The sequence below is a fragment of the Acanthochromis polyacanthus genome, chromosome 13 (genome assembly GCF_021347895.1).
Source record: "Acanthochromis polyacanthus isolate Apoly-LR-REF ecotype Palm Island chromosome 13, KAUST_Apoly_ChrSc, whole genome shotgun sequence".
Taxonomy (NCBI): domain Eukaryota; kingdom Metazoa; phylum Chordata; class Actinopteri; family Pomacentridae; genus Acanthochromis; species Acanthochromis polyacanthus.
Window position 1 is genome coordinate 4,807,772 of NC_067125.1, and position 27,029 is coordinate 4,834,800.

Consider the following 27,029-nt stretch of genomic DNA (forward strand, 5'->3'; position numbering starts at 1 on the left):
AGAAAATTCTTGTAAATATTTCTAAAAAATGAGTAAAAACCTTCCAAAAAAAAATCTAAAAATATCTGAAGTGATTCCATATATGTCAGTAAAACGTCTAATATTTTTATTTTATTTTAAGAACATTCACTAAAAAATCAACCAAAATCCAGTGAATTTCGCTGGATTTTGGTTAAGAAACATTTTTAACATTTCTTTTTTCCACCAAAAAATGTTCAGAGTTTTGAAACATATGCTGAAAATGTGGACATCAGAAGTTTCACTGTGGAAAATGTTTTTTTTCTACATTTTCAAACTTTAAAGTGAGTCAATTTGACCCGCAGGACGACACAATGATAAAATAAGCTTTTATTCTTCTTCAGGAGAGTGAGGTCTCTTCCCCAATTCATTCTCCATATTGTATACAATATTAAATTTACCATCAATCCAACAGCGTGTTAATTTTCTTATTTTAGGTAGTACCAGTCAGGGTGTTTTTCCACAACAAGACACACACTTAATGTAAAGAAGAAAAATCTTCTAACATACAGTCTAAATTATGTCTGTTACCATTCAAATCCATTTCACCCACTGTCACAATGAGTGACTTTGCTTGTGTTTTTGGTTGCTGTTCAAACTTTTGCAGAGGTTCTGGAGTTGTGTGGTTATCAGTTTTTGTATACGTTCACACAGTTTTGTAGGTAGCATTGCTGTTAGTAACTGTCATTTAAAATGGATGATCATCTGCACTAATGCCATCTGTCACAAAATGAAATAACATTTTGCACACCCTTCTAGCTGATTTATATTTGAGTTGGTAAGGTTTTGAGATCCTCTGGCAATGTCTTGATATATTGTAGCGCAGCATAATATCTGTTTTACAACATCAGAAAATTACATTTCAGACAAACCAAAACACTCAGCGCTGTTCTGCATTTCCACACAATGTCCTGGATGATGTACAAACTGCACTGTGAACTGTTTTTGTGGAGAACTGTATGTTCTGGGGTGCGACGACCTACACTCTATCTGAACAGATGGATGAGTCACACAGCTTCTTTTTGCACCAAGATAGCCTGAATGCATCATCTAAACTGGGCTATTTCTGTGACCTGTTGGTACGAGTACTGTGTGGTTATAAAACAGTTTAATGTCGGGGTTCTGTGGCTCTGAATCCAGCAACAAAGCTGATTAATACACGTGAATGCTTTTTCATCTCTTGTCAAATCTATTCATATCTATACAATTTTTCTGTAAAGTTTAAAATGATTTGAGTTGAGATCCGTAGTTTTGGCGACAGCTTCAGTTCAGCCATGTTTTAGGATGTCTTTATGAAGGTTAAAGTCTGAGTTCTGAAGTTGTTTTTGTAGATTTCCGTTGATGTTCAGATCATTATCCAGCACAAGAGATAAAAGGCTTGACATGAAATGTGTTAGCTGTAGGGCTTAGTCAATCTGTGTATTTTATCAGCATGGAGTCAGATTCAAGATAAAACCTGTTATCAGACTCCAAAGGGCATTAACTCCACACTGTGCTCTAATAAAACAGGTTCCTCTACAATAATCCCATACAACTTATTCTCCAGAATACTTTCTCTTTTAAAGTCTCTCAGATGTCCAGTCTTCATTGCCTCACTGCAGGGTCTTTTGAACCCTAAACATGTGAATGCTGTATCCAGATAACTGCCTCATTATTTCTTCTCTAACTGACTGTACCAGGTATGAACACCAGCCGTTTGTCTCCTGCCTGGCCGGCCTCTACGGTTGCCAATGGAGACGATACCAAAGAGCCCGGGCTCAGCCTGGAGAGTGCTGCTGCAGCAAGGTAAACACACCGACACAGCACCAGCTATGAGCAGCGCCTTGTGTTTGGTTACTTTGCTGATCATGCACAGAATATCGATTCCCCAGCCGGTTTTCCTCAGTCCGGAGTGCTGACTCCTGCAGTCAGTGACTACGGTTTCTATGAAAAAGTATCTGCATGTATATGTACTGTGTCAGCTTGTATCAAAATATACTATACTGCTTCCTTATGCACTCAGTAACATGATTACCTCGGGGAGTTTCTGCTCTATTGATGACCGTAAATCATATCCGTCACTTTAACCCTGTAACCTTTGGGCACAAAAGATTCTCTAAATGTAAACACTGAAAAAATGCGCTTTATCTTTCAAATTAGAAGTAATCTCAGTGCAAGTTTCCATATAAATTAGTGAGCTTGCTTCCTTTGGGTAACATGACTTCTGTATGTGTTTTTCAGGTGGAATGTGGCAGTTTTGGCCTCCTGATCCTCACCTTCTTCCTGAGTTTCCTTTTCCTTTATTTCTGGAGTGAAGCCCAGAATGACTACAATGACTTTGACTGGTGGGCCTCACAGAGCACGCACTGACTTATGAGTTTGTTTCAGTTTGTCATGTGTGTTTCTCCTCATTATGGGGTGGACAAACAAGATATAAGACAAAGTAATGAGTTGTTTTTGATGCTGGTCATTTGTTCGACTCATGGAATTGCCTCGGAGCTACCGGTTTAAAGTAATTAAATATGGCGTGTGGTGCAGCTGCATCACCTGTCTGTTGTTTTGTTACAATGCACCATTGTCTTTTATGGTCTATCAGATGACCAGAACAGTGTTTATGATAGCTTCTATTTATTTCTAATTGAATTTACAGCACTGCAGAATGCATACATGTTTTATTCTTTTATTTCACACCTGCGTAGTGAAATATGAAAGAGTCGTGGTACACCAAATACTGCTATACAAATGAGGAGTGACGTATATTCTGATTGAGTGATGTGTAATATGCACACATTCGTCGGTGCTGCTCCCAATCCCAGCGTGGTTTATATGTTCCAGCTTTGTGTAGCGGACACATAGCTGTGTCTGAGCTGCAAAAAACACTTCACAGAGGATGCATCCAGGCTACAACTGTGCATCATCGCTAATAATTCTTCCAGCTGCCTGGTAAATCCTCTCTAATCAAGATGCATTATAGGAACTGAGACGTCCTTTGTGATGGTGTTTTGATATTCTGGGTCACGGGAAGGAGGACAGAGGAGATGAGGACGCTGAAATGAAATGAGATGAGAGTCCTGTTGCCTCCTCTGATGGAAAGGGAAATAAAGTCAGTGAATTGATGATAAGAACACGTTTGGCTTTGTTGCTGCCCTTGAAAACACTTTTATTCCATACTTTCTGATATCGGTCAGTCTGGTAAAGACAGCATGGCCCGTTGCTCTCCTTTCAGTCATTCAGAAGTTGCTGCTGCTGACAGACAGACAGCTGGTTCTGATGGAGACAGTCAGACACTTCAGATGCTTCAGTAGTGCTTTAAATGCTGCTGATGTCTCGATTTTAATGTGGATTTTGCCCCGTTTATGTCACAGTGCTTCTTATTCCTCTTCAGGTTTAATTTTGGGACCCTTGGCTTCTGGTTTCCTTGGTCTCTGGTCCTGCTGGTCGTTGCTGCTGCTCTCTTCACGTACATCGCCCTGCTATTGGTAAGATATCACCCAATCAACAAAACAGCAGCCAAAAAAAACAGAAGTTGAGAAATCTTTTGTGTTGATGACAAACATTTGTGTGAATTATAGCATGGCTTTCAGTGGAACTCCCTTTTTGAACTGTTTTGTGGACAGAGACATCACTTACAACTTTTGTAAACTGCTTGATTCATCCTTTTATTGCTCATTGTTTCTATTAATAAGAATATTAACACATAAACAGTGGATATAGTCCCCGATGCAGCGGTTCCTGACTCTTCTCCCCACATTTCCTGTCTCCTCTCCACTGTCTACTACAGTAAAGGCTAAAAACGCCCCCAAAATATCTAAGAAATAAATTAAAAAATGGTGTGAATTAGCTGCTGGCTCTTGCTTTCAGAACCACACAGAGTTTGGTTTGTTCCTCTGTTTTGTTTTAGATCAGATCAGATTAAAATATTATCATTACACAGACTACAAGTACTGAGACTTGATGGCAGGGTTAGGGATGGGGTTAATTAATATGTCTTGATGCCAACAAGCATCAAGACATGTTATTTTTTTCTGATCTTTGAAATGAAGCGAGTGACAGTATTGATCTGCCACACCTTGTTTGTGATGGAAATAACAATAGCAGGATGCTGGTAGTACTGTCTTTGTTAAGGTGAGGCAGTGCTGAATCACCCTCATGGATGAATCATGCATAAATAATAGCCCAAATTTACATATGAGCCATGATGATGATGGATGAGTGCAGAAGTAGTAGTGCGTGGCAAAAATACCACATTGTCAGTGTTTATTTGACCCCCTAAAGCGTCTTCAGGGGAGCTCATGTCTTATTAGAAGGAGTCGAGTTCCTCTTCTGTAGTTCACATCATGCTTGACTTTACTGTTCTTCTTCCGACTGCAGATAATTAGCAGTAGAAAGTTGTCAACCGGCCTGACTTGAGTGTTTATTTGGAGTGTCAGTGTACCTTACTTTTTCTCCCTCATCTTGCGTGCTTCAAACAATACGTTTCATTAAACACAAGTGTGCATTAGCCCTTTGGCTCTGCCAGCACTTTCTGCGACATTTAGGAACTAGTCTGCTTGCTTAAGGTGACAAATGTTATGTAAGACTCATTATGTAATGCAAGAAATGGGCACAGATTAAGTGAAGGATGCTTCTGCATCTGTGGAGTTTACTTTCTGCTTAGAGAGGAGGTCTATAACAAGGCTTATAATACTGTTAAATGTCTGAGGCATGAAGATATAAGGAGTAATTACAAAATAAAGTGTCATTTAATGATGTATAGTTAAAAAAAATACTATAGGTAATGGAAACCATTGAGGTTTTTGATGTCAGAATCTTATAGAATAGTGTTAATCATCTTTATTTGCATTTTCTAATGAATATGTAACGTTTGTTCAGGTGCTGGCAGTGTGTCTGCTGTCTGAGGGTCAGAGGCTGTACCTTCACTGGAGCCACAAGGTAAACACAAACACACACAGATTTAAAAGATGTTTTTATCCTTCCTCTTGTTCTAGTTCTAATTGTTCATCTTCCTGTGTGTTTGTCAGACTGGCATCGTGGTGACGCTGGCCTTCTCCGTCACAGCTACCGCCATCTTATCTGACCTCTGGAGCAAAGAATGGAAGACTCTCCTCCTGTCTCTGCAGGTGAGCCAAACCTGACAGTCACAGGAGAGAGCAGCATGACTTTATATTAAAGAATTCACAGAACATTGTATTAAATGCTGCCCTGACTATTTCTAATCTGTTTACGTTGTGGGTGACTCTCCTCGTCTTTCTCTCTGCTTTTGTCTTTGCCTCTTTAGGTGACAGCACCTTACCTCCATGTGGGTGCAGTCTCATTAATGGCGATTCTTTCCTGGCCAATAGCGTTGCACTTCTTCCGCATGAACAAGAAAGGTAAGCAAGCTGATTGCTGTCTATCTTATTCAGCTTTGAAGCTAACGTTGAGAGTAAAGAGATGTTTTGGCAGAGTGAAGAGCAGCAGCTGCAGCGGTTCTACAGAACCTTACAAACTATAAAATCTGCATTTACTGTTCACAGGGGAAAAAGTTGGTAAATACTTTATTAGCTCTTCCTGGAAAGAAAACCTGCCAAAGAAAAGAAGCTTGTATCATGAATATATACTATTCCTATTCAATTTTCCATGTGCAAGTATGATCTGAAATCTATTTAGAGTTTTTGCCTCAGCTTAATATTTTAAAGTAATCAGTTAAATTCACTCTTTGCCTCAGTCCAGACCTCTAAACATCTTAGCCAGGTCCTTTAGGATCTTTTGCAAGTTAAAAAAAACATTTGGGAATATTCTAGAGAAAGACAGAGAGGAGATTAGACTTTTAATGACAAGCAGCCTATCATTGCTGTACCATCGGTAACTGGAGGAAAGAAAGAGCTTCTAAGAACCTCTGAAATAACCTGTTGGCTAGACATGGTAGAACTGAGCTGCAAAGAGAAGAAAGCTGATCTGAAATCTGAATCTGTCTAGCATGGATTATACAGCTGTAGATCTCCTTCTTTTCCTCTCAACAGAAAGTCAGTGTCTCATTTTCACACTGTTTGGCTCTTTAGCCTTTTCCAACATGGGATACATAAAGCTGCTGACTTTATGATTCTGCTAAGGTGACACCACTTTGTCATCCAGTCATCGCTCACTTTAGTATATTATTGCTCCTCATATAGAAAAACACAGCCCACATACTGGTGTTTGTACTCGGAAGAGCGTTTATTAAATTACCAACTCATGGTGATGCTTCAAAGATAAATGATCTTTTAGAAGTCACCTTACAGGTCAGCTCACATTGATAGGTGCACCGCAGAATACATGTTAATATGCACAGTGTCTAAATGGGTACAAAAAAGTTCTTAGAAGCCAGACAGAATATACTCAATCTAGATGGTCTATCTGGAAAATAATCACCTTGATTATTAGGAGAAAGATCTCAAACAGCACCAAGGACCTAATCCATACAACCCATGCTTGACATATCTGCAGCACCAGGTGTAAAGTTATTAAAAATAGGGAGTTATTTATTAATGAACTCATTTACAAGTGCCTCCACTAACAATCAGCAGTAAATAACGTCACAGCAATACAAAGGCAGCATGGAGAATTAGCCAAAAGTTCAGAATATAATAGAAAACAAGAGTTTAGACTTGTGCCACGTCCAAAGCAATATGGAAATTATACTAAATCCGATTTAATAAGATTACTGTCACGACATTTACAGAAACATGAGCATGCTGCTTATTCAGACACAAAGCTGACACGGCTGTCACATTAATGGAAACGAGTACGTGGCTGAAAGGGCTTTTTTTCTGCCTCGTTTTTTGTTGTTTCTTGCTTTCTGTCTTCTTTCATTTACTCAGTTTTTTTTAAGTCTCCTGACCGCTCTGACCTCCTCACCTGCCAGCTCCACCCCTCCTGCTGCTGTCCGACTCCTTTACTTGACTTTGGGTCACTTTGTCTCTGTCTGCCTTTTCCTCTTTCTGAAAGGCTTTCACCTCTGTGTCTCTGCATCTCTCTTCTGTCTTTGTCTCCATGGGTACTGTCCCTGGTTGCCATGGTGATTCAGCAGGTAGAGCGATGCTGAGTCATGTCTCGGGTCTCTGTTGGCAGGAAATAAGGGGGAGAGAGATTTGCCAAAGCACAGAGCGGAATGTTGCTTTCTCCTGTTTTACTGTGTTGAGATAAAAAAACAACAAGTCTGGAGAGGAGCAGTGCTATGTTCTGGTGGGTACAGACCTTTAAGGTTATCGGCACCCACAAAGATGAGACGGTTCACATGTAACGACTAATTTCCACCGACCAGAAAATAGAAGTAAATGCACAGAAAAACACACTCAGTGACAGAGAGGTAACTGGTGTCATGGTGCTCGAGTAAATACACTTTGATCTTTCATCTTTCGAAAACAAGGTTACAAAGCATTTTATAATAGGACAAATAATGACATCAACTAATAAATAAAATCACAGACATGCAACATAAGTGAGATTTAAAAGGTTGAGTCAAGTCACAACGTTTTATATATACAGCACATTTGAGCCAAAGATTAGGATTTGTGCTTCAAAACAAGACTAAAGGCTGCACGTATGACCCTGAAGTGTTATTTAAGGTGTCAGTAATTTACATATTACACATTTAAAAAAGTACTAATATAGCTAGACACTGTGTTAATTATAAATTGCAGAATTTATCCTAACTGATACTAATATTGTGGCTACAACCCCACTGTGTTATTGATTATGGAGATCAATCTGACTAAGTTGTTAAGGGTTGTTGTTTTTTTTTACCTACTGGAGAATACACGTGTTAGTCACATGCAATAGCTTGAAACTGTCAGCTGACTGGTTTTGGGCAGTTTTGTGGTCCAATCAGGAGCCAGATCGCTGCAAGTGTGTTTGTACCGAGTCATGCTGCTCTCAGTGAGAGGTAGCGTTATGGAGTCGGACTAAGAGCATCCGTTGACATTTCCGACAGAGCAGAGAGCTGTATTCTGAAACAGGATTTACACTTGGAGAGGTAGCTTCAGGTGTAGCAGTGACGGCTCATTTCTTACTGGGATGCATCACCATGATTACTCATTCTGGACACGCTCAGTGACTACCAGCCAATCAGCTCTCTTATTAAAAGATATCACAGCTGCTAGAGGGTCTGGTGGGGCCCAGAGCCTGGATAGTGGGAGGCTCTCTAGGGATGTACAGAATTACAAGCAATTTGAAAGCTGTTTCACTGCCCTATAGACCTTTGCATAGCGATAGGCCTCTAATCCTGAAACGGGAACTGATTAAAGCAACAAAGCCATGTACATTCTGACCTTAGAAGATTTTCAGCAAACCTACGTTCTCTGTGTTTTTGTACTTGTTTTTTACTTTCTCCCAAGACAGTTTAACACCAACAGGGTTGCAGCTGAAAGAAAATGGTTAAAATTCTCTCCTAAGAGCGTTTAATTAGATTAACGGAAAAATAAGTTGCACTGCAAAATAAATGCTGGGTATTTTGAACTTCACCAGTAGTGCAGGCAGCAGGGCTTAGGTTGAGGAAAGTAATCAGCGTAATTATATGTTGAGATTATTTATTATTGATTAACTGTTTACAGTTGTCTGTTTGAACCGTTGTCTAAATAATTCCAATAGGTTTCTTTAAAATACTACCATAAATGTCAAACTTAAATTCAGTCTGTCTGTATGTTGCCTTTATGGAAGCTGTTCAGCACCAGACTGTGTTGCTGATCACATACCTGTAATCCTTCATTGTACCATATTTAGGTGCTTGAAGATGTGTTTGTTAGTTTTGGGATTTCTTTGTGTGCGCATTTTAAAATGCACTGCAGATGGAATTATGTTTGTGTGGAGAGTTAATTAGCAGTTATGAAAACTACAGAAACAAATACAATCTGGATGTCAACAAAGTCGGCTTATATCCTTTAAATACTAACCCACCTGTACACAGAGAGGGTCTGTGTTTTAGATCAAAATATGTTGTTTGTGTACTTTTACAGGAATGATTAAAATAGAAATCATAGCACCCATTTAGTGTGTATATATTTTGTCATGGCGTCTGATGTCAGTATGATGTTAAATACAGTGGATAATTCTCAGTCTCTCAGAATAGAGCCAGCAGGAATTCTGCAGATTTACAGATAAATATTGAATCTAAAACACACCGTTCTTCAAACTAATGAATGCATATTTTGGCTTTATTGTGATATTCATTGCATTTTTATTAATGTGTGTTCCTTCCTCCTGTTGTGTTCTTTAGTGCGTCAGGTGGCTGTCCTGGGTCTCTACCTGTCTGTGCTGTTCTCTCTCTACCTGGTCCCCCTGGGAATGTACTCGCCCTGCATTAAAGAGGCAGGAACGCTGGGACCTGCACCAACACTCATAGGACACAGAGGAGCTCCAATGGTAAGACTGAGCTGAACCAAGCAAACCTCAGGGCCTTGGCTATCCAGGACTGTATTATGCTCCAAGTAATCCATTAGTTTTTTTTCTAATTCATCCTCCTCAAACCATCTGTCTTGTTAAAAATGTAAAAAGCTTTTTAAAAATTGTGTTATCTAAAAAATGTCATTCTATAATGAGCTGAACTATGCTGACACTAATTAGGCTGGTCGGTATCACTCTGAGCTGCAGCAGACTGTGTGGAATATCAGACATCATAAACATGAAATAGATCTCTGCGGACACATATTTATGTGTCGGAACTGTGAAAAACAAGAACTCTTAGCTCTGAGGGGTGGATGCTGGGGTCCCTGCTTTGCTGTAAAACTTCTCTTTGTGTATTATTGCTCACGGTGGGAACGTTTCTGTTGTGTGTCTGTGTGTAGCTTGCTCCAGAGAATACTGTGATGTCGTTTGAGAAGGCGGTGGAAGCTGGAGGGGAAGGTCTAGAGACTGACGTCACCATCAGGTATCAACCGCTGTCACCTGTCTGCACATCCTTGCTTTGATTCTCAGAGCGAGTGTCGTGTGTTTTGGAACACATCCATGCACACGATAATGTCGCTTTTGCAAACACAAGGGGGACTAAACCCCTCGTAATAATAAACTTGAAATGACAGAAAATGTTTTGGTTAATCATAGTACACATGCTGTGAGTCTGTGCGACACCTAGCCTGACTGAGGTGTTAGAAAATCATTCTAAATCATTCCCAACTGTTTCTCGGTTAATGAATAAGCGTTACTTCTTTCTGTGTTGTCTATAATTTTCTGTTCTGGAGTAAAATTTGTGTAGAAATGTAGATGAAACCCAGATGTTCAGACTTTGTTTTGTATGCAGAGAAAGCACATTTACTATGCTGTTTTATGAAGGAGGGATTTTGAAGCGTCCTCTTATTTGGTGGGAGATTTATTGGGACAACGTGACGGCTTGAAACAGAGCCTGAAAAGTCTGTCTGGTGTCATAAGTGTGGGAACTGGCAACCCTGTATGTAACTGTATGTTGGGTCAAAACTGGGATTACAGGAGCTTAAACTGTAAAATTGGAGCAGTTTTTGACAGTAAATGACCCACGTTTAGTGACTGCCTGGCTAACTGGACAACTGGTTTTAAAATGATCTAATTATGTTTGAGTTAAACTGATCAAATCAATAGTTGTTTATTACCATCAGGCCACAACATGCTCTTTCATCACTGAACTGGTCATCAGAGCAGCTGGCCACCAGTGCACTCAGGCTGAGTCTGTGCTTTGATGCTAATTGTACAGATCAGATGCTCGCGTGCTGCTTTCAGTGCTAAGGTGATTACCGCCATGCTAATCCAGTTAGCTGTTAGCCCTACCATTAGCCTGCAGCTTTTGATTCTACACGCTCTTTTACAGCCTGAAAACAGGGGGATTAGCAACATAGCATGACTCAGCATTAGCGGGTTAGCTTAATCTCATGCTGCTGGTGACCTGGGTGAGTCTGGCAGCTCTTCTGTCTGTAGGGATAAGTTGTGTGTGTGTGTGTGTGTGTGTGTGTGTGTGTGTGTGTGTGTGTGTGTGTGTGTGTGTGTGTGTGTGTGTGTGTGTGTGTGTGTGTGTGTGTGTGTGTGTGTGTGTGACCTGCATTAAGGATTGTGTCTTCTTGGAGGTTCTTGTGTGATTAAGACTGTCGTGGGTTTTGTGGGGAAATCTATTAATATCTGTGTGTGTTTGCATTTATGGTCATGTACATAACTGATATCAGCTGTGATTAACCGAGATGACGGATTCTGTCATGTTGCTTGTTTGTGTGAGTGTTCATGAATCAGATACATGGCTTTATGTGAGCCGGTTTGATGTTGTGAACAGCTTCGAAGAATTAAATGCTTATTGGTGGATTCAGTAGTCTTCTCTTCTGCTTCCTTCATCTGTTCTGTTTTCATTCCCTCGTTACTTTTCATTCACTTTTCACTCTTCCTCCCTGCTTTCCTCTCCTTTTTCGCTCACTTTCCCTGACCTCACATTTCATTTTTCTCTCTTGTGCTTTCTCTGACTTGCATCTTCATTTCTCATGTTGTCACTCACTAAATATTTTCATCCCTGTCTGCAGTTACGATGGTGTTCCCTTCCTGATGCACGACTCCACTCTGAAGAGGACGACTAATGTTGCAGAGGTTTTCCCAAATCGAACACATATTGATGCCTCCATGTTCACGTGGGCCGAGCTACAGCAGCTGAATGCAGGCGGCTGGTTCTTATCGGTGCGACTGAAAAACACATAACACACAGTACTGCTGCTGGACAAAAACTAAATCTCCCTAAATCATCTTTACAGCAACTATGCAGACTTGTGTTGTTATCAACCAGAGAAAGAGAAGAAAGTGCTCCTTCAGTTCATATAAAATCATGAAAATTGAAATTCCACATTATTATATTGATTGCATTTAAGTACCACAGGTTCTATGTGCAGTTCAAAAATAGAGCCCTGACATGTCAGTATTGCACCATGTATAATGAATTTATTCTTGGCATTTCTGGCTTGAAATTTGGGTAGAATATCATAGCAAACCAATTTTGCAACAAATCTAAGTCCCCTGTGCATCCAAATGTTGTTTTATTTCCTGCTTACACTGGCAGTGAACTAGTTCACTAGAGACACAGAAGATTTTAGTACTTAGTAGAAATTAAACACTGCACCTGTTTCTCTTTTCTGTGAATCCTCACAACAACTAAGCCTGCTATTTTTTCTCATTCCCTCGTCCCTTACAGAGGGATCCGTTTGGTACTGTGTCGTCCCTGTCTGAGTCGGACCAGTCCCAGGCCCACAATCAGTCTGTTCCCTCTTTGGCCCAGTTCCTCGAGGTAGCGGCCCGGACCGGCAGACTAGTGCTGTTTGACCTACGCAGGCCACCGTATGGACACCCGTACAGTCAGTCATACATCAACACCACTCTGCAGGTCATACAGGCCCACATCAACTCCTCACAGGTAGATGGATTCAGACAAAATGTTCTGTTCCACATTGAAAGGCAGCATTAAACTCTATTATATAATATATTTGAAGGTTTTTGTTATGACTTGGGTAACTGTTGCGTTTCTGTGTAGGTGCTGTGGCTGCCTTCTGAAGACAGGGACCTGGTCCAGGCTGTGGACCCACAGCTGCAGCAGACTTCTGGAGAAAAGGCTTCAATCCAAGAGCTGACAGACGACCACATCACCAGACTGAACCTGCACTACAGCACCATGTCTCAGCAGCAGATCCGGTATGCAAACACTCATTGTTGGAAAAATACATGCAGTGAAATAAACTGCTTTAGGACTCTGATCACCTCAGGTTGCAATGAACAAAACTCTAAAGCAATAAACTCTTTAATAGAAACGGGAAAAAATAAGAGACAATATAATTATGCAACAGAGAGCATTATTAAAAAGTACAACTACTACAGAATGTTTTTTCTGAAGTGTAATTTAGACATGGACATTGTCCCCTCTGAACAAAGCCTAAAAATCCTAATTAAAAGCAAATATAACAACCCACTCACACATTACATTCAGGAGCTCAGTTATGCAATCAGATCCAGCTACCCAGAACATCCCTGTTTGTACCTACTGAGAGAAATGTGACATTTCACATTGAACTTTGAAGTGGTCTCTTCTGTGTCGGTGCAGTTATGCAACTGAAGATACAGATGGCCACCGCGTCCTCTGTGACTCCATCATGTTGATCGTAGAACAACCTGAGGGAAGCAAGAGGAGGAGGAGGAGGAGGGAGGAAAAGGGCAGGTGGGAGAGATGTTAATTGCAGGAGTGAGAGAGAGACAGAGAACAGATGAGTGGGAAAGGGAGGAAAGAAAAATTTGGTTTAAGTGGAAGTGAATCAGTAGAGGAGAGAGCTGGTCTGAGCGATGGAATAAGTGAGGAGAAGCAGTGGAGGAGGTACAGACAGGTTTAAATAAGAGGCAGATGAGAACGGCTCTCAAGTTGTACAAGAGAACCGAGTGGGAGGCACTCGTTCATAAACAGAAGCTGTGGGAGAACAATCTGGAGAGAGAGCGATGAGAAAGACGGCTGAATGACTCACAGAGTGACACTTTCTAACACCACTCTCACAGTCTAGTGAAGCAGTTCTCCCTCGCTACTGTTGATTTGTCACCAGCTGGTTGGATAACTCATGTTGCTGCACTGCCTGGAAAGCGTTTGTATGATTGAATATTACAGTGGGAGCATCATGTTAGAAGGATGTGGTCAAACTCTTACATGCTGAGCCTTTTGGAGTGCAACTATACAATGATTTACTAGTGGAAAGAAAAGTTCTCCTTCTGTGATGGAGGAGATCTGTCGCTTTACCAAGGTTGGATACCACTGAAGACATCTTTTATGTATAATAATACTAATTTCATTTGGATAACAAGTCATCTACTACGCAAACATGTTTTGTCTTTTTGATACGGAATGATTTAAGTAAGTCATACATCTTTTATGGAAAATTAAATATTTACCTTTAAATCAGACATACTGATCCGGTACACTAGGTCATTATTGGTCCTGATATTTAAAGGTATTTACCGGTAGTTTAGATTGTAAATGACTTAACCAATCTATATTAGCTTGACACAGCACTTTGTGTCAGTTTTATGTTGCTGATTCATGTCTTTGTGTCACAGCAGGCTGTGATCTCTTTTTGCATCAGGATATATATTTTAAATACAGAAATAAGAAAGCATTAGTATCAAATATTCACTCTGTACCTGAGTTGAAGTATTCTTGAGAGCAAACATGGGCATATTTTTTATTTCATTTTTCAACACCGATGCCAAAGAACCATAAAAAATGCAGTTTTTCACCTCTTTTGAGGCCAAATTTCATGAAGTTCAGAGGACCTTTAAGCTATTATGCAGCACGCTGCAAGCCAGTTCTTACTGTTGTTCTTCTGCCACATTTCTAGTCCACTCACAGGACTGTTTTCATACATGGATAAAAGGTTATATGTATTTATTCTCCACATTCACACTACTGCAGATCATGCATAATATTGCTTCTTGTAGCTTAATGCCACATGAAATGTAACATTTCATCATCCTCATACATTTTAGATTTGCTGAGTTTGTTTGGGTTGAGAAACCAAATAACTGATCAAATCAAAAATATTTGGTGTTGTGAGCTTCTTGATGAATCAGCTGGTTAAACCACAGCACATGGTGGATAGTATTTATACAAGCTGTTGTTTAGCAGCAGCTCCTAGTGTTAACACATGTTGTTAAAAACGTTGGATCATAGTGAAGCCTGCCAGAAAGGTATAAATCTAATGCAGAACTACTTGCTTTTTGTGACACTCGAAGTTTATAAGAGCAGATTGCTGTTCAACAACTTGAACAAAATAAAATTTAACAAACTGCAATCTGAGAATAAAAACTGATTGTATAATTTCTCAAAACATCATTTGCTCAGAAAAACGTGCACATTTGTGTGGTGTCATAATTTCAGTGCAAGAGGTAGCATGGTTTTCTTTTTGGTTGATGCTAATTTATATTGAATTATGCTGGTAGTTGAGTCTCAGTACAAGGTTACTAACGAGATTCTTTAATGTGTACCTCTATGATTTTTAAAGTACGGTAGTGAAGCAATCTTAAAAAGCTTCTCCTCTTTCTGCTCCTCTCTCTGCGCAGTAAATACCAGTCGGTGAACATCAGCACTAACCTGTATGTGATCAGCCAGCCGTGGCTCTACACTCTGGCCTGGTGTGCTGGAGCGCATTCAGTCACCACCAACTCCATCCACATCCTGTCCAGCATCAACAAGCCTCTCTTCCTCATGGTGAGCACACTCAGCTCTGTCGTCAGCTCTGGATTCAGATGTTGTGAATAAAGTCTGCATCGTGTTTATAAGAAAAGAAAACATTTTATTAGACCAGAAAGAAACCTTTGTGCCTATAAAAAGACAATGAGAATATGTGCAGTGCCTAGTAGAAAAGCAGTCAAATACAAGTACGATGCTTTATTGCAGTTCAAAATAAGTAAGCTAAAATAAGACTAGAACAGAAAATAAGCCATAGTGTTGCACATGATACCTTAATATATTAAACACTGCATGATAATGAAATACCCCACATGATGTTATGAATCTGATGTTAAAGTATTATTGCAGCTGTCATTACCTTTATTGTTAAGTGCCTGATGTTTTAGTTGTCATTCCTGCAGAAAGAGGAGTTGTAGAGTTGGATGGCTGCAGGTAGAAAAGCCTTCCAGTGCTGTTCTGTGCTGCATCTCAGTCTCTGAGTCTCCAGGTGTTTAGTTCAGTTTGGCTTCATATCGCCTGATCTGGTTCATCGGATAAAATGATGGTTTTGTCAATCCAGCTAGCCCCATGTGATTGTTAAAATATATGCACTGGTCATTAGTTTGCTTTGTTAGCTTTTGATGTGTAACAGATGTCTTATCAAACTTTGCGTTGGGTTTTTTTGGTTGTTTATTTCACCTTTGTGGTCATTTTGCTTCTCTGTCCAGCTGGTAAACTGTTTTTCTGAAGTTGTTTTGTGCATTTTATTGGTTGTTCTATGTCTATTTGTGGGGATTTTGAATTTTCTTCTTTGTTTTTGTACCTCTGTGAATATTTTCTGCATTTATGTAGTTGTTTTTTAAAATATCTACAGCTCTTTAGTCTCATTGTTGTCACTACGTGTCTTTTTGTTACTGTTTTACTCATTTATGCAGTTGTTTTGTGTCTGATTATGCTTGTTTTGTGTCTGATTATGCTTGTTTTATGTCTCTTTGTGCCTGTTTTTCTAGTTTAGCTCGTCATTCTTAGTCCTGTTTTCGGATTTGTGGTTATTTAATGTGTCTGCACTCATTTTGCAGATCTGTGTCGGCGTTCATGTATTTTTATGGCGCTTTATCGTCTCTTTGTAGTCATTCTACGTCTCTTTGCTGCAAACAGATGTATTTCATAGTTTTTTGTGAAGAAATAAACGGAAAAGAAAAGGGAGTTTTAGCCTGATTGTTTCCACGTCATATATTTCATGCTTTATTAATTCTACAAAACCTTCGTCTCCCCCTTCTGCCACTGAGAGTAGCTACACAAATGCAAGTCAACGTGCTTTTGCTGTTTATCACTTTCTTTACAGACTTCAATCCTTTCTCTGAACACAGAGTTTCTTTTTTAATATGGTGTGTTAGAAACTTCTGTTGGATGCTTGCCAGGCTTTTTTGTCATATTTCACACTCTACTTGCGACGTTTGCTCCCCTCTTTAGCTCTGGCAAAACTGTCATTAGTGGTTGAAGGAAATTCTGTCACCACTGTTGCACCAGTGCAGATGTTTTTCACAGAAACTAAATTTATAATTATTGTTCTGTGAAATAGATTTACCTGGAGCTGATGGGCTTAATTAGCGCTTTCATCCTGGAGGCAGTGGACGTTCATTTGTAGCTTTGAAGGAGTTGTAATTTCCTGGTGGTTGTGTCGTAGTTTTAGAGGCGAGGTTCGTGTTCCAGCCTTACATCTTCTGACACAGAAAGTTCCGGTAAAGTTCATTCCACCAGCTGTGATCAACACTTTCTTTGTCTCTTTTCAGACTCCAGAGGAATACAGTCTGATGTGGATTCTAACTGATGTGGTGTCCGCCTTCCTCATCATTGCAGTTTTCATATTCCATTGGTACGACCACACACACACACACACACACAGACACACTTGCTTCTCAGATAATTAGCTTCTCTGGTAAATTGGAGTGTCTGGTGTTGGGGTGGTGAAGCTGCTCAAGGCTGAGTCATCACGGCTGCTGATGAGATTTAATTATTACTGTGAAATCAGAGACGTTACTGTGACTGCACTTCAGACGGATGAGACAGGCAGCACAGTAGCTGGGACATGAGGGCTGAGTTTATATTTCAACCTGCCAATTTATGTACCATTAATCATCTGCTATCAAATCACACTGTACTTTTTTGAAAGATTAATTGCAGAGACACTGAGGCAGCTTTGGGCTGGAGTCCGTCACAGCGGAGCATTTCTGTCGTTTAGATTTAAGACTCGTGTTTTTTGGGGGTCAGAAATACAGGTGTGGATCACTGCTTTTAAAAACGTCCTCTTTTTCTTCTCACTGAGTTTGTTTTCCGTTGGAAGAGATGTTTAGAAACATATTTGGAATTCAGTGTGTAAAGGAATCGGGTTGGTAGATTTGAGTTGCTATAGCCAAAATCCACTAAATAGTGATCAGGTTTTGAAGTTTGCTGAAAACAAACCAGCATACACTACCATTTAAAGTTTGGGGTCGCTTAGAAATGTCCGTATTTTTGAAAGAAAAGCATTTTTTTTCAGCAGATCATAAATCCAATCGAGGCATTGTTAATGTGGTAAATGACTATTGTAGCTGGAAACTATGGAATCACAGGAGTGCCACATCAAAAATATAAATAAATACATAAATACATAAATGTGGAAATATAAAAAGAGAAATAAATTAATAAATAAATAAATGTGGAAATATAAAGAGAAATAAATAAATAAAAAGGAAAATTTTGTCTTTCCTTTAAAAACCTTTTGTTTTTTCCTTTTATTTATTTATTTATTTATTGCTCTTTATATTTCCACATTCATTTATTTATTTGTTTATTTATTTATGCATTTATTTATTTATATTTTGATGTGGCACTCCTGTGACTCCATAGAAAACGGCTGATTTTTAATGGAATGTCTCCATAGGGGTACAGAGGAACATTTCCAGCAACCATCACTCCTGTGTTCTAATGCTACATTGTGTTAGCTAATGATGTTGAAAGACTGGGTGACCCCAAACGTGAACGGTAGTGTACATACCTCCTTAATACAGCAAAAAAAATCTCATGTTTTCTGTCACTTTTTGTGTGCAGTGCTATCGATCCCTTCCAGGAGAGACTGAAAGCATTTATGACGACTGAACTTTTTTACTGTAGCTTAATTTGAGAGAGTTCTGACCTGTACAAAGTGTCACTGAGCCTTTAATACTCAGGATATGAAGAAGAGTTTGAGTCAGTGGAGTTCATCTTTTCCTGTCAGCCAGACGAGGCGCTTCATCACACAGGGAACCCTCCTGTGGTTTCATTTTTATTTTTCTGCTCGTTTCCCAGCATCTCTTACATCATCAGCTCTTTCTTTGTACCTTTTTATAGCTGGGTTTTGGTCAGCGCTCACCTGGACCTCGTCTTCACTCACAAACACTGTCACGTGTCCTCATGTATGCCCAGCGCACACATCAAAGCAGCTACAGAGCTACATAAGTCAGTCTCAAAGCACCGAGGTAAACACAGGAACACACCTGGTTCACTCTGATCTGTTTGTTGTGTCTGTCTCAGGTGGCGGGAGAGAGGTCTGCCCTTCTGGTCCGGCAGCCGCCAGACTCACGAGAACGGACCCTACAGCAAGTTCAGGACAGGTATGTGACCGCTTGTCCTTCTCTCTCTTTTTTCTTCGCTTTTATTTCTGTACTGGGCCATCATTGTACATGAATCTATAACTACGACTGTGTTCCATTTTATTTGATCTCACGTCTCGTCTTCATCCTGCCTGATAATCTCCTGTTTATTATGATTTGTGTGATTCTAATGAGCCAAACAATCAGACGTCTCATCTCAGTGCTTCAGTGGCAGAAAACAGAACAAAATAAGCCATTAGAGAAGCAGCTGTTGTCACTAATTACACAAAATATTAGGAACTCTGGCAGCCTTTCTGTCACAGACAACACAGAGTATATTAAGATGTCTTCTGTTTTTTTCCTAAGAAGAGAAAACTGAAAGGCAAATTTCTACAGTAGAATAATTCTCTGGAATCAACTATGTGTTTTATAAATGGAGACCATATGTGATGAGCTTGTTTGTGGAGTACAAGATGCTCTGAAAAAGTTCTGACACCGTGACAGTAAAAATCTAAAAGTGTACCTGACTTAAGTTTGGCTGCCGTCCTTGTCAAAGTAGTTTCCTGTGCAGTGATACAGGATAACTGGAAGTCCTGTTATGTAAATGTGTTGAGCACCATCTGCTGTCGAAACAGTCACCTTTCAACTTGCATATGGGGAAGAGGAAGACTTCACAGGGAGCCAGATCTGATGAGTCAGGCAATTAAAGAGTGACAATTGTGTTGTCGTGACCAGAAAACCTGCGTTGTCACCGTGCTGTGAGCAGGTGTCCAGCACATTCCAGCCCACAGTTCAGGTATTTTATGTCACGTGTTCTCAATCAGAAGCCTGATGACATCACAGCATAAGTGAATTCACGCTGCACAACCATGTAAATGTTGAAGAAAGCAGCAAACATGCTCCTGGTGTCCTGACCTGATATGCTTTCTCAGGTCTTGAAGACGGTAAAAACTGCAGTTTTTTTCTCTGTGGTAACTACAGGCTCATTATTTCCTCTACATGCAGTCTAGCTCCTGACTGCTGAATGACACTGAAACCCCTCCAGATGTGCTCTCATTTATTAATCTGATGACAAATGAACATGTTGGCTTCATGTCTTGATGAGCCACATGGTTAAATTTCCATGAAAGCTGTAACAGCAGTCCTGCTAGGTTGATTCTGGTTACCTTTCCAAAACAGTTTCAACGTGACACAAGTCAGAACTGCACCGTCACACAAAGACAAGTAACTTAGAGTGGTGTAGAGTGATTTCAGGAAGACTTTTTCCACTCTTCAGAGCCAATATTGGTCCAAGAGAGTGTAAAAACAGCATGCTGCCGAAATCATAAAATACCTTTCTGCTCATAGACTGTATATAAAGATGGACGTAGCATCTGGCTCCAGAATTGAAGCACACCCGGAAGTGTCAAAAACTTGCAATATCACGCCGTCCGCTAGGGTTGGCTCCAAAAAGCTTTTTCTCCATAGACCCCAATTCATTTTTGGAGAAAATAAAATTTGATAGACTGATTTTCTACAGCTCAGGATTTTTTTCCCCGTTAGTTTTCATGGTCAAAATGAGAGATCAGGTGACCGATCTTAAAATAAATCAATACTGAATTTTAAATAAATCGTTAAAGTTGGCGGAGCCAGGGGGCGTGGCTATACTTGATAGACAGCAACAGAAGCCTCTGCGGTAAAATGTGGGCGGGATAAGAGAGTCCTCAGCCAATCCTGCCCCTAGTTGCTCTCCGGTCCAGTCTGTTTGATGACGCTTTTTACGTCACTGGCTCCAAAAAATCCAAAACGGCGACCAGGAAGTAACAAAATCCGGGCTTCATTTTCTCGGCGTTGAAACCAACGGGTGACGTCACGGTTAGTTTACGCCTGTTTCTGCTCCACTTTGCTCTACACTTTGAATGTCCGTTAATTCAAACTTCACTGCAATGAAGACAGACGGTATCAGATCAATGAGACTTTGTGTATTTTGACATTTTGGGAAATAATTTTGTTTGTGGTCTTTCTGGGAGAAAGTTAAGAACATTGTTGATCAGCTTTAATGGAGCAGCTTCTTACTGCTAAGAGTGAAAACTGTACTTCTAAAATTCTGCTAGCAGAAGCACAACCCTGCATTTCATATTGATGGAAGCAAACAGTTTGATTTCCCAGAATGTTAACTTATGTATCTTGGCTGCGACCAGCAGAGACGAGTCGTTATTTTGCATGCAGTGATCTCCTGCCGTGTGTTGTGTTGTGTTTGTTGTGTGTCCGTGTCGTGTACGTGTCAGACTCCTCAGAGGTCATCTGTGTTCGCTGGAGTCCTCTCCGCTCTGAGCCTCCTGCTGGAGCCCTTGTCTCCCTCCCTCTGGCCTTCAACCCATGACACCCTGCATGTCCCTTCAGGAACCCCGTGTGAACCATGAACCCTGTTTGTATTCCAAGTTTCTGTGTTTCCTGTAGAAAAATGGCACCTAACCTCTAGAAAGCTGTCTGTAACTGGATAGAACTAATAAAAATGTGGACCCTGATCAGTCAGTAGTGTTTACAGATTTCTGTAGTTTAATAGCTATAATCGAAGCTAATTGGCCCTTTTTCAGGAGAATCTTTCCCCAGTTGTGCATGAGGTCATTTTTCTTTGAGCACATTTAAAAACAATCATTGACTAAAGTGCTATACGTCTTAAAGACTAACAGTAACTTACAATAAAATAGTAAAGCAGCACGTTTATTTCACGATTTAGGTGCAGCTGTTGCATTAGCCTGATCTTTGATGTGCTTTGATCTGAAAACCAGGAGTCTCTGGTCAGCAGATCTCTGTGATCTTGGGAGGCACTAACCCATTTAGACATTTTAGAACAAGCAATAAGATCCTAAAATCAATTCTAAATGTAATTTGGAAGCCAACGCAGAGAAGTGTGGTATCTGTTGCCTATTAGCAGCCGAGTGGCAGGAAACCTGATGCTAGCTGAGACCTGAGTAGAGAATCAAATGTGGACAAAATAAAGGCGTGAAAGTCCTTTTCAGAGTCAGTAAAGGAAAGAGAAGAGTTGACCTTCAGATGAAAGAAGCTAGATCTGAGAGCTGCGTTTATTTGTTAATGAAATATCAGTAGAAAAAGCCAGAGAGCTCCAATAGAGAGCTACAGTATACATCAGTAATTCGTTCAGTGTAGGCGTCCTTACATCAAACTCAGCATGTTTTCTTCTGTGTTTCCAGCTGCATGGCTTTCTTACACATGGTCGTATTAAATGATTCTTTCAGTGCTTGTGCTACCTTTACTGAGCCACCCCCACGTCACTGCATTTTAATTCTTCCTGCACCTTTACATCAATTCCTCTCTCCTGACCTCTGTATTACCCACAATCCTCCTTGACATATAAGCTCTAAACTTTCTGGCTTTTCCCCTCCTCCCCTCTGCAGAGCTCAGCGATGTGTGGTCCATCTCCAGCGTCAACGTCCGGCCCGATCTACGGAGCGCGCCCAGTTCACCCAGTACCCCTCACTTACCCACCATCACAGAGGAGTGACTGGGGGAGAGAGGGGGTGACAGAGAGACGAAGACAGAGAGGCAGGACGGGGAAGTATAGTGAGACAATGGAGGAAAGACAGTTTAAAGCCCCTGCAGGTGTTCAGATCATAAGCATTTTTCTGTTAGTCAGAATAGTCATCAAAATTAGATGTCATTTGATCAGATTTGACAACAACTTTTATCACATAATCTCTGATTGGTGCACAGAAATAAATGAAATGTGAAATGACCTTTTCCCAACTTTAAGTAAAGAAGAGAAGGCAGAGGAGTGTACAGATGAACAGGTCCAGATGTTTGGAAGTCAGGACAAAACCACCAGATACAGAACAGATTAAAGTGTTTAGGTAAGTGAGACGCAGCAAACGCTCTCTCGTTTCTCCACCTCCTCTCTGATCCCGAGTCTGTGGGTCGACTGGCTGCAGGAACTGAACTGTTGAACCAAACCTCCTGATCTGGAGTCAGAGACCGAGAGACTCTGGACACGAGGAGCACCAGTGTCCGTTTCCATGCTAAAATCTCATAGATGCCATTCACCACCTGGGATGTGAGGACATTCACACACAAGACCAGACGCCGACATGCTCGAGAACATTTTCATCTCTGGTCATTCAACTCCACCAGCTGAGCTCAGCAACGAAGCCTGACGAATGAACGGAGAAAATAATGAGTATATACTGCTGTAGTGAAACTTCTAGTCGCTTTCGCTCTTTGTCTCTCGTTTCTAGTTGATTAAGACCAAATGTTGTGAGAGGAGGTGAAGCTCTGAGAGACTGAAAGCTCAGGAGACGTTTGGAGGACGATAAAACGGACTCCGAATAACGTTTTATGTTCGAGTTCTACTTTTTCATTTCCAGCTGTACAGATATCAGGTTCATCAGATCAAAGTGAAACCACATCTTCAGTTTTAATCTGTGTGTCTGTAGGGTTTAGTGTATGAACTGTGCACTGTTGGACTGACAGAATGAATGTAAACCCGAGGCTTGAGAAGGTAACTGTTAGTGAGTATTCGTGCTAAAGTGAATGTATTATTAAGCGAGGCCGCGTTTCTCAAAAGTATGTGGGTTGTTTCGGCTGGGAGTCTTTTCAGTTTGGCTGCAGATTTGTGCCAAATGTTTCAGCTGCTCTAAATAAAGATTAAAAAAAAGATGCTTTTGAGAAACCAGACCTTGCACTCTTTGCAAGGCAGCAGCTTTGTCCTCAAACATACGCACACAGTACTTTCTGGAAGTATGACTATACACTCAACCTGTGCAACGTTGTCCTGATGTTGGATCTGAAACCCAGAGTGTCTCCTCTCAACCTTTCAGGTGTGAAATCCAAGAGGCCAGGAGCCTTGATTTTCTGAAGGGTTTGCTGCACAGTTTTGGAGATGAAGCAGGACATGTTGCAGTAAGTGCCATTAAAAGAAAAAAAGACTATGGATTTTTCATCGTTTAGCTTTATTCACCCGTCATGGCAAACGTGCAGGAATTTATTGAGAAAATATGACCGTGGTTTCTGACAAATCTCCTTGGATGCACATAGTCTAGAGGTATTTATTGTAAAGAATCAGTGTTCAACGGGCTGCTCAGTATTTTTAACCAGCAGTCTGAATCTATGTGCACGATTTACCAAACTATGCTTTCATTTAGCATTTAATCTTTAATTCTCAGATAAATAGTGGTCTTTTTAAGTTTAGGGCTTAGTTGTATTTTGGCTGTTGGTCTCATGTAGACTTGAGGTCGTTTTGTCTTTGTGTGTGAACTGAGCCACGCTTCAGTCTAACGTTGGACTCTGAGGGCTGGTTCTGGTTCACCTGAGAGCAACCCAAGTGAGAAACTGTGTTAATATAAAGACTGAAAATGCAACCAAGCAACTTACTGTAATGTACTGTAATATGTGGTTAGCTGTTAGTTTTACGGTTGTTTGTGTTCCTGTTGAGAATATAGTAGCTGATCTGTTGGGTAGGCTAAGCATTTTAGCTACAGATATCTATCGCTATAGCTGCACAGCCATATTTATTCTATTGAATATGATGTTTCCCACCGTAAGACCGTTCCTTTTTTTGCGAATGAGTCTGGTGACAATGCAGCTCTGCATTGGATTTCTTTTGGAGATGCGTTGCATTTCAAGCCTTGCATGTGTTGGTTTTATCCAACTTTTTCTTTTATAGATGCTTTCTTAAAGTAATCACTTTAGTCTCTGAGCTCATGTAGACTTAAATCATCATCCGCGTAAAGAGTTTTTAGTTCAAGATGGTATCCTGGCTACCGGAGAAACTTTTGCATTTCCAAAACACAGAGGTGTTAGAACGGCGTGCTCTGAGGAAAGCTTCATAGCAGATTTGTCAGCATGCCGATTACCAAAAAATAAACAATCTACTGATAAACACAAGTTGATTCCTTAGAAAGTGAAGCCTTTTCCCCTGACTTTAGTTTTGGGGAATGTTGCTGTTTATAAAGCACAGTAACCCACTGAAATTCACCTTAAATCTGACTAAAGTGTAGAAGAAATCTAACAACATTAACCTGAAACAGAACAATGAATATCTGTCCCACACTGAGTGTACAGATGGGCAGCAGAGAAGTGCACAAACTTTAACAGATTTCATGTTAGCTAACTAACAAACATGTTTACTTGGTACCTGAAACTGAACCAAACAAGGAAACCCTTTTCACAAACAGATTCTGTGCTATTTTAAGTCTCTATATTTAAGGCAAACATCCAGTAGAGTTACCTTTGCATGATGCTCTGCATGTTAATCCAGCGAAGGTAAAATTAAACCATAATCATGACTCAGAAGAAAATGGATGAGGAACATAGTTGGAAACAGATGAAGTCCACAGGCTTCTGCATAAACTGTCTGACTGCAGGCAAACTGCTTCTCATCGTTTAGTCTCCACTCAGGACCGCTGAGCAAAATTATCAGCTGCATGAAAAGATTTTCTTGTTTCTTGGCAACGTGAAGAGCAAGGCGTCGACTTTCTCATTTCCTGATGCAGCCGTCATCGGTACATCTCTGCTTTGCTTAATGCCTGCAAGAGTGCATCGTAGTTTAAAGTAGTTTTCTTCAGGGTACATTTAAGGTCATTAATGGAGCCGTTTATTAGGAGAAGTTCTCCATGTCAGAGTTTTGTTGTAGTTTTGGCGCCATCACTTTTAGAATTCATGGTTCGATCCAGGAAGGACCGGACGCTCCACTGACACACTGGTGTGGCAGCGCTTGTTCTTTTAATGCACAAGTAATCTGCATGCGAGGAGACGCCCATTTGTAAGAGACTTTTACAGGTTTGTGGACGTACAATGTTGTATTTCTGAAAATCAGAGCTTCTGAATTGGACGATAACTGAAACGAAAACTGTCAAACATTCCTGAAATCAGACTTTATTTATTATCGGAGTGAACACAGGCTCATGTCAGTGCTGCTGTGTAAATGTTCGACATCGTCCTTGAATAATGAGCTTCAGTACTTGTTGCTGAGCAAAATGACCTCTGTGTGATGAAATAATAAAAAATGAGTGTCTATTCTTTCAAACGATTTAACCTCTGTAGCGTTTACATCCTGTGCTGTACTCAGCGGCTGTTATTTTATGTTATTTATAGGAGCGTTCCCAGTTTTTGGTTTGGTTTTTTACTGTAACTTTTCTGATTATAAATGCTGCGATCATCTGGTATTAAAACGTTAGAAAAAAAAGGTTTGTTTGTCGGTTTCTGGCCTAAATGTGCAGACAGTCTGTTGTGGCAAATTTAAAAAATATATATATATTTTTTTCTGCACAATATGAATAAATTGCAGTGAATAAACACATTAGTTATTCATCAGCCAATGAAGCACACTGCTACTGCAGTTTGAGGTGGATATTAAGATTTATTTTATTGTTTCTAATGTTCTAATGCGAGTTTTAAATGTAAAAATCTTCTCCAAATTCATTTTATGGGAGCAGGAGACTAAACTTTATAGAAAATTTCCTCCAACATTTATAAGAATACAGCCTGTGCCAGTAAATATCAAAAATATTTAATATTAATGGTCCTCAACAAAACAACATTTTGCAAAACCTGAATAAATTTGATGACAAGTTATCCATTCATTCATGTCAGCTGAGTCAAAACAAATATTATTTAATGTTTTGTAAAAAAGTGACAGTACACGTTACACAGACGACGAAAACACTACAAGAAGTCAAGATGATCAGTTACGGACAAAAACGACGACTAAAACCTGTAAAACAGCGACACGACAGGCAGAAACAGGTTTGTATTAATGCACAAAGAAATCAAACACACAAGCATCAAATAGAACAATTGGCACAGTTAAAATACCAGCAAGTTGTTGTAGAAACACAAACCTCAGTGCAGGTTAATGGATGAACTGTTCATCAGATTAACAGGTAAAAGGTACTAAATGAAAAAAGCAAACAACTCCAGAGTTTCACCAAATCTATGAATACAACTAAAGACATGATTTCTAAATGTCTGTGACTAACATTTTTTTAATTTAAAATAATGAATACAGAAGAACATGTTATTTTATATTTAAGTTCTAATATAGCCTGTTAATCTTTTCCAAGCTAAGCCTAACATTTCTTCTGCTCATGGATTAAATAATCATGTAGATTCTTGGTCATCTGAGCCACAGTGTGTTAAACCCACAGGAACCAGCTTCAGCCTCAGATTCTAAACATCTCATCTGTTTTTGGTGCCGCTTTATTGGAGTTAAGGCCTCTGAGTGAGTGGATTTCAAATATTCCGACTGTTTATCTGGTTTTACTGAAGACATTCTG

At 40.1% G+C, this 27,029-nt stretch overlaps 1 protein-coding gene across 3 annotated transcripts in view; it reads left to right on the forward strand.

The window, feature by feature from the left end:
- The window catches only part of gdpd4a (glycerophosphodiester phosphodiesterase domain containing 4a), a 46,886-nt gene extending 21,103 nt beyond the window's left edge, over positions 1–25,783 (forward strand). For 2 of the 3 annotated variants that reach the window (XM_051957568.1, XM_051957569.1), the window contains exons 3-17: positions 1,698–1,803; positions 2,239–2,342; positions 3,383–3,476; positions 4,870–4,929; positions 5,019–5,117; positions 5,276–5,369; positions 9,230–9,375; positions 9,798–9,880; positions 11,484–11,634; positions 12,143–12,361; positions 12,479–12,636; positions 15,040–15,187; positions 16,942–17,024; positions 18,701–18,780; positions 22,158–25,783. In XM_051957568.1, coding sequence (XP_051813528.1) covers positions 1,698–1,803; positions 2,239–2,342; positions 3,383–3,476; positions 4,870–4,929; positions 5,019–5,117; positions 5,276–5,369; positions 9,230–9,375; positions 9,798–9,880; positions 11,484–11,634; positions 12,143–12,361; positions 12,479–12,636; positions 15,040–15,187; positions 16,942–17,024; positions 18,701–18,780; positions 22,158–22,264 — 1,732 coding nt within the window. In that variant the 3' untranslated portion in view covers positions 22,265–25,783. Of the gene's footprint in view, positions 1–1,697; positions 1,804–2,238; positions 2,343–3,382; positions 3,477–4,869; positions 4,930–5,018; positions 5,118–5,275; positions 5,370–9,229; positions 9,376–9,797; positions 9,881–11,483; positions 11,635–12,142; positions 12,362–12,478; positions 12,637–15,039; positions 15,188–16,941; positions 17,025–18,700; positions 18,781–21,026; positions 21,167–22,157 lie in introns of all 3 variants that reach the window. The other variant, XM_051957571.1, reaches the window with a different exon arrangement.
- Positions 25,784–27,029: the final 1,246 nt, after the last annotated feature.